This window comes from Molothrus aeneus, chromosome 2 (assembly GCF_037042795.1).
Source record: "Molothrus aeneus isolate 106 chromosome 2, BPBGC_Maene_1.0, whole genome shotgun sequence".
NCBI lineage: Eukaryota > Metazoa > Chordata > Aves > Passeriformes > Icteridae > Molothrus > Molothrus aeneus.
Genome location: NC_089647.1, coordinates 101,026,712 through 101,039,219, shown reverse-complemented (window position 1 = coordinate 101,039,219; position 12,508 = coordinate 101,026,712). Strand labels below are relative to the sequence as shown.

Here is a 12,508-nt window from a genome sequence, read left to right as displayed (position 1 = left end):
AGTGAGCTCTATGAATATGAACTCCAAAGCTGACAGACAGTAATTCACCTCCAGCTCATTTCCACAGACAAGTGCAAAACTGAACCTAGCAGAACTTTATTTTAATTGTACATTCACATTTCTGCATTGACGTGGGCGGCTTTGTACACTGCTGAGTGATAAAAGTTACACAGCTCTCGCTCTTTTATGTGCATTGATTTCAGCCATCGAAGAAACGTAAAAAACTAACAATAAACAACTTTTCCATATAACTGTAGTCACGCTGGGAAAAATTATGTGATTATTTTTTCCCCTCCTGCCCCCTGGCAACCAAATTCCCTTGACTTTTAGGCTTTTCTATTTTAAATGACTGATAATATTACTTAAGATGGTTTGCTATGGGTGTCTCACAGTGAACCTGCACTAGGCTGTAGCACTCACTCTGACTCCTCTGGTAGCTCACTGGGTGCATCATTAGCGGCTCTTGTGACATGCTCTTCGACACTGCTGCAGGACAAGATAATTTTTCTTAGCCTGACATTTTTTTTAACATTTTAGGCTCATCACAAGTCAGTTGTGGCGCTTTGCAGCTTACAGACATTTTGCACGACCTTCTTTGTAGCCTGAAAGCGATTCGGAAATGAGAAAAGAATGCCGCAACCAATTAGCACGTACAAACATTTATTTTGAAATTTCCATTCCGACTGTTATGAAGAGTTACATCATCAAAGCACTTTATGGCAGTGAAAATAGCTCTTACCCCTCTGACTCATCCATTACTCCATTAAAGCTGCAAAATGTGCAATCTGCTTGAAAAATAGGTTGCTTTTTATTCAGTTTCCCATGAAAAGTCAAAAATTGGTAACAAAAAAAACAAAACAAAAACAAAAACAAAAGAAAAAACCAAACCAACCCAGCTTATAGGGCCTCTACATCCAATCCTCTCCCTCTTCCCCCAAAAATAACTTACAAAGATAGTTTAAAGTTTTAAATGAGTTTAAAACCGAGTGCATCTTTTTTTATTACTTTTTCTTCTTCTTCTCATAATAATCTTAAAATTCTAAAAACCCATAATTTACTTTCTTGGAAAAAAGGCAGCCAGCCGTTGCTTCTTGATTGGAAGAATATGTATCTCCGGCGAGTTCATTTTCTTTAGCTTTACGCTCCTGTTTTTAACGGGTTTCCTGAGGGCCTCGGCGCTGTCCCGGGGCTCGGGCGGGCTCTTCACATCGTAGCACTGCAGCACCGAGTCCTGGGGCAGGTCCCTTTTGAAGGAAAAGTTTTTGGTGGAGACCCCCGACAGGCCCTTGATCTTGCCGCAGAAGATGGTGGGCACGGCATCCTTGACGGAGACGATGACTTTGGCTGTCTGCGAGGTGCTGACGATCTCGATGTTGTTGCCGGCCTTGGGCTCGCAGCCCGCCCTGCCCGCCTGTTCCACCAGCCACTTCTGCGGCTGCCGCAGCAGCTCGGCCGCGCCGCCGCCCGCGGCCCTGCCCTCCGCCTTGCCCGCCGCCTCCGGGGGCTTGCAGGGGCCGAAGGGGGCGGCTGGCCCGGGGAGCTTGTCCGGGGCGGGGTGGGCACCGACCTCGGCGGTGGTGGCGGGGCCGGAGCCGGCCGCCTCCCCGTGCGGCGCCCCCGGCTTGCGACAGGAGGCGAGGGACAGGTCCAGCGCCCCGTCCTCGGGCGGAGGGGGCGGCGGCGGCGGCGGCGGCGGCACCGCCTCGCTGGCCCGATGCGTGGGCGGCCCTTTCATGGAGAGGTCCAAGGCCTCGTTCTCACCGCCCATCTTGATGACAGTGTGACGGCTGAGCTGGGGAAACTCCCGTGGGTGGAGGAGCTCGAAGGGCTTCGTCTCCTCCTTCTCCAGGGGTGTCTGGGTGCCCTTGCAAGACTGGGGGGTGAAAAGTGGAGGCTTGGGTGGGTCAGGGGCCGCCTTGGCCTCGGCGCCGTGGGGCACAGGGATGGGGACAGGGATGGGGATAGGGATAGGGACGGGCAGGGGCACGATGACGGGGTAGGGCACCAGCAGCGTAGCAGGGGGCACCAGCGGGGACAGGGGCGAGCTGAAGGCCTGCGGTGGGAGGGTGGCGTAGTCGGGGGGCGGCTGACAGGGGGCTGAGCCCAGGGCGCCCTGTGAGGGAAACAGGTCCTGAAGGACGGCGGCGAATCCCGGGGTCTGAAAGACCGGGGGCAGGACGGGCTCCTGCGCCTGGCCGGAGGGCTTGGGGTCCAGGAGCTGGGGCTGCCCAACGGGGGTGGCGGTGCCGGAGAAGAGGCCGGCGTGCAGGGGGCTGGCGGGGCAGGCAGCGCCCGGCGGCAGCACCAGGGGCGAGTTCAGGTGCTGGAAGACGTGCTGCTCCAGAAGGACGGGCAGCGGGACCGGGCCCTGCGTTGTCATCACGTAGGGGGTGGCAGCGTTGGTGGCTGGCATCTGTGGGGCTGCGCTGCCGGCGACCTGCAGGTGGATGGGCAGGACCACGGGGCTGTCCCCCAGGCAGATGGGCTGCAGCACGGTGGCCGCCACCTTCAGGGCCACTCCGCTCTGCGACTCGGCCGGTGGCGTCAGGATGGAGGGCGCAGGGACTGTCACCAGCGGGGAAAGGGCTTTCTTCATCAGGTCGGCCGAATTGATATTCCAAGCCTCTGCTGTGATCAGCTGAGCCACCCCATTTTCCAGCTTATTGTTGGCCATCGCCGAGGGTGAGTTGGTGACGTCCATAGGCAGGTTGGGGGCATCCTTGTACAGCTCCTCCATGTCGCAGGGCTTCCTGGGCTCCGCCAGCACCACCTCTACATCGCTGTCACTGGGACCCGCGGCGGCTCCACGCTGCCAGGAGCATCAGCACCGACATAATTTGGCCTGCAAGCCAGAAGCATATTTTAGGCACCACATAAATCTCTTTCCTAAAATAATATTTGCAATTGCCTTTAAAGACCCTGTCACCAAAGAAAAGCCGTTAAACATTTCCACACTTCGAGCCAACGGCTCCATAATACAGTGTACTATACATACAGAGATGCAGGATATACATACAGCCCTGAGTGTTGTGCGAAATATTTTCAGGAACTTATATTTAGCCATAAACATGGCCTTAAGGACTGCCCGCAGCCAAAAAACCCTCTCAGTACAGCCTGAAACAAGGATTCAGGATGCCCATTCCACATTTTTAAACACAGCTTCACATAATGACAATGCACATCAGAGTTGAGTGACAGCATGTTGTTTTAACTCAAACCCCAAAACAAACATTTCTAAAAGTATTGCAGCCAAGAAATATTCAACTATTCGTGAAGGGGGTACTTCATTCCCCTTCAATACTTGTCCCTTTTTCCTCCTGAAAATGCTGTGTGCAGGATCAGAAAGGAGCACAGCCATGAAATGGCAAAGCAAAACCAACCAAAATTCCAGTGCTTACCCTGCCACAGAGCTAGACAGAGACAGTAATGTGAACTAGACACCTGATTCATTAAAGACTTGGGGGAAAAATAAATGAAAACAACTTAAAATCCATTTTGACAGCCCAACTCTTTCTATCAACCAAGCAAATGGCAATTTAAAAAGGGCAGGAATGGTTTCTGTTCATGATCGTGGTGTAATATGCAGCCTGTTCCCCCTAAAGATCAAAATTTCCCTGCCTTGGGGAAAAAAAATTCCAAAAAATCAGCAAATTGATGGCACTATGCATCCATTTATTGAGAAGGATAAAGAATTTCTGCCCTGTGAGCTGCTGCCAGCAGACTTTGGCTGATGCCTGGCTGCTTTGCCTGGTGCTGCCCGTGCCTCTCCTGAAGTGTGAAGAGAATCCTGCCGTAGTAATAATCACCATGGAAACTTGTCCAGTTTCAACTCTGTTACCATGGGGAAGCACCAGCACACCCCAAATGTACATTTTTCACCAGCACACAGCTGAATCCTGCTCCCTATGAGCAAATGATGTGCCATCACCACTGCCCCGGTACCCAAGCCTATGGGAGCAAGGCACTTCCCCATGTCCTGCAGACACACCGGTACTGGGATGCCAGGAGATGCCAGGGAGGGCAGCCCCATCTGAAACTGAAATTGTCTGGGTGAAGGGTCCTGGCTTGGGGATGTGCCTAAGAGCACATAAAGAACTCCCTGGTTCTGGTGCTTACAGAAATTGTTTGCGGGCACAGATGTTTTGTAAGACCAACAAACCTGCAAAGAGGTCAAGGAAAAGGGGAAAAAACCAAAAATCCACAAACAGAGGCTTAAAAATGTCCAAGACAAGGAAGTGGGATATCTACTAAATCTCTCCTGAGACCTGTGAGTCCTTGGATTTGGCAGTGAGATACTACAGCAAGCTCAGGACTACCTACAGAAATGCCAGGAGTTGATAGCACAGGCTGGTTGGGTGAAATGCTAATAATTTATCAAGCACATCTGAGTTCTTAAAAAAGATTTTTAAAAGTAAACACATGAGTCATTTATTTTCCCCTCCTGCTGCTGGCTTAAGGAGAAAAATTCTGGATTTTTCCCATCTCATGAAATGTTCTGCAGAAAATATTCACAAATATAGGGCTGGGGTTTTTTTTGTTTGTTTGTTTCCTTTTTTCCAGCTTTGGCTATGACAGATTACAGGAAGGCAGAGATACCCAAGCACTGAAAACAGGAGCAAAAATCAAATTTCTTATTCAGAAAGTGACAAGTATCAATAAGAAAACCATTGGCCAGTGTTGTTTTGGGAAAAAAAAAAGTAATTGTTTATAAAAATAAAGACTGAGGAGACAGCTCAGCAGATTAAGCTGAAAAAAACAGACATCGTCACTTCTGTTACGGAATTAAAAAAGCCATTTTCTCTGCTCTTACATAATCTCTCCCTCCCTGTTTTTCAAATGACCATTTTGGTGTCTGCAGTGCACACCAGCATCTTTGCTCCTCCAGCTGCTGCAGCACAGCTGAGTGCTCTGCACATGACATTGCCTCTTCCCAATGTTTCTGTTTGCTTGAGAAGTGTGAGATTGCGGTGTTTTCATAGAGAATTAATGATCTGGTAAGGACAGGAAATGACCCCCTGTTTCCCTGGCAAAACCATTAAACACTGAGAAACAAAAAAATTAAGATGAAAATTATGCTGTGTAAGAGACTTGAGGGATTAGCATGCTGTAGGGACCCATGGAGAAAGAGACAGATCACCACTGAAGATGAAAGTATAAAACATAATAAAATTCCCCCATTGTTGCTTTAAAAGGCGACAGGGCTGGAGGCAGAGGAGATACTGAGATGAGGGGAAGAAGAGCTCATCTATCACCTTCAGAAACCATGGAGAAAAGCCTGTAAGCTTGGCTGGTTTTTTTCAAAGCACAGTCAAATATTGTTTTCCACACGGAATCCTATATGTGCCTGGGATCTGTAAATATACATTTTTGGGAGCCAGGTCACTACCTCTGGGAGGGCCCCTCTCTGTGAGGAGAAGGACACAAGAAAGGTGAGGTGCAGCCCTTGACTCAGGTTTATGGGTTTGGGGTGGGTTTTTTTCCCCCTTCACTTTTCCTATGTAGAAGTGTACCTTTTTTTTCTGTACTTCCAGTACACCTGCTTCTAGAGCATGTCATAACTACAGAAAAAAAATTAACATATATAAAAATATATATACATGCTTAAAAATATTTCCTGATCCTGCCCACAGCCTGGAATTCGGCAATATCTGGCTGCCAGGTACAGTGGAGTCCAGCACAACTTGATCCTGCTCCCTCTAAAGCTATTTTTAGTTTCATTTGGGAGGGAATCCCAGGGCTGCTAAACACGTGTTAGACTAAAAATCTTTTATCAAGGTCAGTAAGCAGGCAGAGAGAAAAGGATCCAAGTCTCCAAGCCTCAAATGAGGAAACTTTGAGGATCTGAGATCAAGAGACAGTCTGAAGTTGTCCAAAGGTGTTTGGACTCCCTTTTTTTATATACTTTGTACACAGCGTACACCACACAAAACCCCAAATACTCATGGAAGTGACTGAAACAGAAGCAAATTTTCAGTATTGGTACTAACAGTGATAGCTATACTATACTTGTGTAATAAAAAATCAACCTGAAGAATATGCTGGGGTTTGGGGGACTTTTTGGGTCTTTTAAAATTGCTGCTTCACTACACATAAATTATTCAGTTATCCAGTTTTTAAAATAAGTTTCATGTATCTAATATACATAAAAGAAGGTAATGTAATCTAGAGGAAGTGCCTTAATGCCTTTCCTCTGCCTATCATACCTCAGTCCTGGACAATCAATTTCACTTTCCCTACTTATCTATTTTATATTTAATTTGCTGTTTGTTTTAACTGAGAAGAAGCTTGGAACACTGGAACAAGCCCTACTGTAAATAACCTGAGCTTTCCCATCAGGGTGCTGATAAGAGCCAAGTTCATGGCACTATGCAATGATGTGTGTGACTGTACAGGAAATGGTATCTCAGCTATACACAAATGCTTTGGAAGGGTAGTGATAACTCCAGCTTATTTTTTTTATCTCCTGCTGATGGCTGTGCAAGACTTTTCTCAGGGCTGCTGTGTGCCTTCCTGTGGGGCTGCAGCACAGCTCTCCCTGCACTATGCCTGTACCATGGCTTGTACCTCGTGCCTACACAGAACTCAAATTATACTGTGCTCACCATGGGAAAGGTTTAGATGCTCCCTTTGTGGGATGCCTAGCTCAGTATCTCCTGGAAAAATAGGGCTTCCCTTGAGTACAAACACAGTAACAAACAGAAAATTAAAAATCTTGACTTAGTAGAGCTGCTTGGGGACAAAATTATGGTTGGATATGGACTTCAGTGTTTTCCCAAAACTCGCTGCTTGATGTCACTGATCCAACCAACTACAAATCATCTTCCATGCTTCTTTGGTCTCTGTAGTTTCAGCCATACACAAAGGCTTTACCATATTATTACTGGGGTTTTGTTGCTAAAATAGAAAAAATGTATTTTAATAAAGTGAGCTTTCATATACCAAATACGTGGAACTATTACTACACAAATAACACACAGGTGGGCTCTCCCACATGTGAAACCCATAAATGATTTCAGCAGTGTTTGCCTCTCACATTACCCTCTGATTCACCTATTCATTCAGGCACCTGGGACTGAGAATCCTGGCTACCCTGTGTATGCTTTTAGTAGTGTAATCCTCAAGCATCAAAGGGCAAAGGAGTAATCAACTCACAGCTAGTAGTGAGCTTGCCTTCCCCCCTGTGCTGCACCATTTGTGGTGCTGTTTTTGATACACCACAGAGGTCAGTTGGGTGCAGAGGCAACATGAGGGCAGTGGGGCCTGTCCCCCTTCTGCTTGCAGATGGTGAATGCCTCCAAGGTCTCCTCTGCAGGCAGAGCAGAGGAGACCCACAGGGTATTTCTTAAGGAGAGCTGGCCTTCATCCTCTTGCCAGCTCACAGCTGGACCCCAAACACAGTCCCACTGCCTCTGAAAAAGGAGCTCAATGACCACTGCTTGGTCATGACAAAAAGGGAATCACTGGGCATGCACTTCTCTGTCTCCTCTTAGGGGCACCAAGGGAACATCCCAGTTTAGCTCTGCTCTCCTCCGTCTCACTACCCTAAACTCAAGCACCCAACTAACTCCCTGTTAGGATTTAGGAGCTACCATTCAAAATCAATTGAGGGCAAGGAGAGAAAGGCATTGGAAAGATGGGCAGGATTCACTCTGGCACCAGCTAGAGAGAGAAGGGAGGACTACACCAGGGTATCAATGCCTGGTGTAGTCCTGGTAATGGAAGTTACAGCCTTTGCTGCCCATCCCTCTGCACATCTTCTGCTCACCATGCACTGTGACCAGGACTGCCTCATGGTACTTCTTACTCTGTGGAAGCTACACCGTGGGGGATAAGCTGAATGCTGCCAAGGAGCAGTTAAAATAAGCACCTCATCAGACAACTTCAAAAGATGCTAGAGAAATAATGCTCCAAAGCAAATCATGCAACAGGTTTACTTTCCACTGCTGCATTTGTGGATCCTTTCAAGAAGCAAAGCTGTTTGTGTCAAGGCTCCCATCCAAGCTGTTAAGCTCTGGGGAAACAAGAGAGAAACGAAATCATTACAGCAGTGCAAAATGGCATGTTATAGATGGGACATGGACAATATGTATACACTGCTTCAGCACACAGCATGATCATTCTCAAATGCAGCAGCCTGACTAGCTGATGGTACTTTGGTCTTTTAAATAGTTCAGTTGAATAAATACCATGGGCTGTCTGCCTATTGCACAGGCTAATTGCCTGCAAAGAGCACCTTAGAGTCATAGATTTGCTAACTATATCGCTGTTGTCAACAATTTGTAGTTAGCAATCCATTCCAGGGAGAAGTGAAATCACTTTTTTCTCGTTTAAAAACAAATCAGAGCAATTGAAAAAAAAATCCTATCATGGGCCTGAAACCAGTGCCTTCACTCCCAAGGGCAATATATACAAGACAGACAATAAATGCTGTGGAAGGAATAGAACATTTTCCTCACAAATTTCAACCTGTACTGAATTTTTATACCCAATTTGAAAGCCTTACAAAACACCCTGCATTAGCACTGGAAACTGTGACATACCCTAAGCATAAGGGAAATGGCACTTGCTGCTGTACTCCTGGATGCCTTTTCCTTTTTTCTTTTACTCCATTCACAAACTATTTCACTAACTGGTTGTAACACTTAACTGATGGCCTCTGCTTCCAAAAGGACCACTGCTTACACCATATACACTATTACATGTAAGTCAGGACTATAAAAACAGGGCTACCTTGAAATTATTTCAGATTGATCTTGCTAATCCTAAATCTTTGATATTTCTCATATCTGCAGCATAGGCCTGTTCCTGGGGTCTCTGAACCATCATGCTTGGAGGAACCTTTCACCAAGTTTCTGAAAATAAAATCTTTACAGTCATAGTTTATTTTTTATCCTTGGTATTTTACACAAACATCTGCACAGCATCAACTTGCTTAGCTTCCAGTGAGCTGAACACATACTCTGAGGTGGAGACAGTGCATGGAAGTCTGCTGTATTAAATCTGACATGTGGAGGACAAATATAAATTTGCCAGCCATAATTACTGCTGAGTCACGTTAAGTGATGTCCCTTCAACCCAGCTGGGGCTTCTGACTCCGTGCAGCTTTTGTGCTCCCAATTTCTGTTCAAATTGGGAAGACAAGCTGCTGTTTTTGTGACTGTAGAAGCAAGTACCTGTTTATATGAGCTTCCCCCTACACAGCTGGCTGTGTGCAGATGTCTCCTTCAAAGCATGAGGCTGTCCCTTGGGATGGGGACATCAGCAGCTGCAGCACTGTGTTGGGACAGATGTGTCAGTACCCAGCCCTAAGCACCTCCCATGGGAAGGTGCTGCCTGCACAGCCCTGGGGGACTGTCTTCTCACCAGCACCTTCCCAAAAAACAAACTTCCTCCAGCAGAGATGCTCTAGCCCATCATTTTTGTGGCTTGTGGTCAACTTGGTGTCCACCAGGACACCCAAGACCTTTCTTGCTGAGCTGCCTTCCAGGTGGGTGGCCCCTGTCATGTACTGATGCTTTTCCCAAGGTGCAGAGCTTTGCAGTTCTCTTTGGCAAACTTCATGAGACTCCTGTGAGCCCAATTCTCCCACTTGATGTCCCTCTGGATGGCAGCACAACCCTCTGATGTATCAGCCACTCCTGCCAGTTTTGTGTAATCTGCAAACTTCTGCAGGTACACTGTGCCCATCATCCAACCATTAATGAGGAGGCTGAGCAGGGTGGGACCCAGCACTGACCTCTGGAGTACAGCCCTCATCACCCAGCCCAACTGGACTTTGTGCTGCTGGGCCTGTTCTGCAAGTTTCCAGTCCACTGCCTGCTCATCCAGCCCCTGCATCAGCTGTGTGCCTGTGAGGATCTTATGGGACACAGTGACAAAGGCCTTCCTCACTATCAACTGCTCTACTCTCATCTACCAGGCTTTCTTCTCATACAGTAGGTCAGCTTCCCACAGGGAAGGAAAACTGACAGTGGAGTGCAAGTCTAAGAATGTCTAAATGAAAACTATATGAGGGAAAAACTGAACTTACTCTAGGGATCTGTCTTGCATCAGAGTTCCTGAGATTTACTATACCTGAACCTCCATGGCTTTCATGCCTGCTGTGCACCCATGTATTTCCTTTTGTAGTAGGATCATAGGAAGAATTGCATTTTTAGGCTTAAAAAAGTGCTTGATTTTCCTATGGGAAAAATATTTTGGAGAATTTTTCTTGTCATTAAATATCCCCTTTAACTGATTATTTAGTATCATTTTCAATCAAAACATTATATTCGCCAGCAAAGGAAAGAAAAATGAGCTGGTTTGAGTACACAGAGCTAAACAAAACAAACAAGAGAGCCCTTACTTTACAGTAAATTTTAAAACCCACGCATTTTGTTTTTCCAGCAATCAATACACCAATGATAACAAGAGGAAAAGGATACCAATTAAACATAATTGCCAGCCCTGCTTCCCCCAAAACCTGAAACAAAAAGCACTCAGTGTCAGCCTAATAAAATATTTGTTCCTTTCCCAGTCAAGTGCTTTATTAAACAGCCCATAAAGCATCTCAGTTCTTACAAAGGATTTCCAAGTTTGATATCAGTGAAATGACTTCAAAGCCTCATTGGTTCCCCAGTGGAGGTTTGTTCACTGCTCTGAGACACTTGGCTCCCTATTTTGTTCTGACTCTCTCCACTGATCCCAGGCACAGATATTTTTACCACATCCACTTGATCTTCTCCAGCATTGGATGAGCATCAGTGTGGCAAAGGCTGCCATCCACTGCTCATCTCTTCTTGCTGATGTGACTGTTTTACTCCTGGTAAGAGGGACAGGGACTCTGCCATGGATGTGTTAACAGGTCTCAGCCAACAGCTTAGTGAGGTAAAGTTGAAAATCAGTTCTTAAATTGCTATGCCACTTTTGCAGGCAGAGCATCTGACTTTTCCCTGTTATTCAAACATGGTTTTGACCCCTTTTTCTGTCTCCCAACTAGCCACAAAAGTGAAGCTCACCAGACTACCCCCCTGAGTAGTAAACAAGCCTCACCAGCTCAAACCCTGTAAATGATGTGAGGTGCACTAGTACCACACCTGCCCTGAGACACCCAGCCCTTTAGACTCACTGCAAACCCTTTCCCATCCTCTCCTGACAGCATGCCAGCTCCAGTTAAAAACCACTTTTTCTTGGTGAAGACAGGGCCGGAATAGGGTTAACCTCAGCTTTATTATAAAGCCATGGGGTTAGAATAGCAAATTCCAACACTTCTGTAACTCATCTTAAATCAACTGAAAGCCACATTTTCACACAGCCTCGCATCGTCCTTACATAGCCTGGCTTAAAAAAATAAATAATGAGAAGAAAAGCAAAACCAAGTGAAAAACAGAACCTTCCAGCTCACAGATCCTTTCTGGTGGCATATGAATGCTCTTGCCTAAAAACACAGTAAGGACATGCAGGTGATTCCTCACACACGTGTGTGCCACCCAGCCTGCCCCCATGGGCTGACAAGGATAAACACTTTCTGCTGCCCATAGATCTGGTGGCTCTTATGACACTGATGTAGTCCCAAATGAGAAGATGTAGAGATGAAGAGCTGGCAATAAAGAACAGACTCATCAGTTTATCTTCTTTTGTGGGACAGGGTCTCACTTGGGAGCACAGGCAGATACAAAGGTGCCTGGGGAGCCAAAGGATAGAGGAATCTTCCCTCCCTCTGTGCAAAATATGGTTATTTAAGGCTTTGTCCTTTCCCACTAGCATGAGTAACCAGATGCTCCATCAGCTTGCCACTTCAAAATCAAGTTTCTGCTCATAGTTTCAGCTTTATTATACTGACTCTCCTTCTCTCCCTCCCCATCACTTTTATAAGCCAAGCTCAACATTTCATCAGCTACACAATGGCACTAATCCTCAGCAGAAAGTATGCACACAGCAGATTTCAAGCACTCATGCACCACCCTATCTCGTAATGTATGGATGGAAAAAACTTTCAGGAAAAGAAGGCCCCCTATTTTCATCCTTGCAAAACTTTTAACCACTACAAGAATTTTGTTCATAAGAGACAGAAAAATATAAGACTCCTGTGATGTGATTAAAAAAATGCAGCATTTTTTCTTCTTAATTTTACACATGCTTTCCTCACAGCATTTGTACCAGGTGTTTCCTCGTTTGACTTTGAGGGGAAGAGAATTGACCTCTTCTCTCCACCATGCCAAGATGCACAAGATGTCAGATGAATTCTGACTGAATTCGAAATAACACCAGCATGAGATGCAGCATGATGGTGCTAATGGATGTAACAAGAAAACCTCAAAAACTCTCAACAATGACCAGTTTTGTCCTCCTAGAAGACTCTAGACTGAACTGGGAAATACGCCTCTGACAGATGGATCTGACCACAAGTAGTATGCAAATAACAGAAAATACTGAAAATATGTCATGTTGCATCTCAGTGCCACTGAGGCTACCACTGCTCAGTCAACCAGTCCAGGTTATCACAGAATCATAAAATATACTGAGCTCA

At 46.2% G+C, this 12,508-nt stretch overlaps 1 protein-coding gene across 4 annotated transcripts in view; it reads right to left on the bottom strand.

Moving 5' to 3' along the window:
• Positions 1-643: 643 nt before the first annotated feature.
• RAI2 (retinoic acid induced 2) overlaps positions 644-12,508 on the bottom strand; it is a 44,442-nt gene continuing 32,577 nt past the window's right edge. For 3 of the 4 annotated variants that reach the window (XM_066545396.1, XM_066545399.1, XM_066545398.1), the window contains exon 2: positions 644-2,842. In XM_066545396.1, coding sequence (XP_066401493.1) covers positions 1,055-2,737 — 1,683 coding nt within the window. In that variant the 5' untranslated portion in view covers positions 2,738-2,842 and the 3' untranslated portion in view covers positions 644-1,054. Of the gene's footprint in view, positions 2,843-7,765; positions 7,971-12,508 lie in introns of those variants that run through there. The other variant, XM_066545397.1, reaches the window with a different exon arrangement.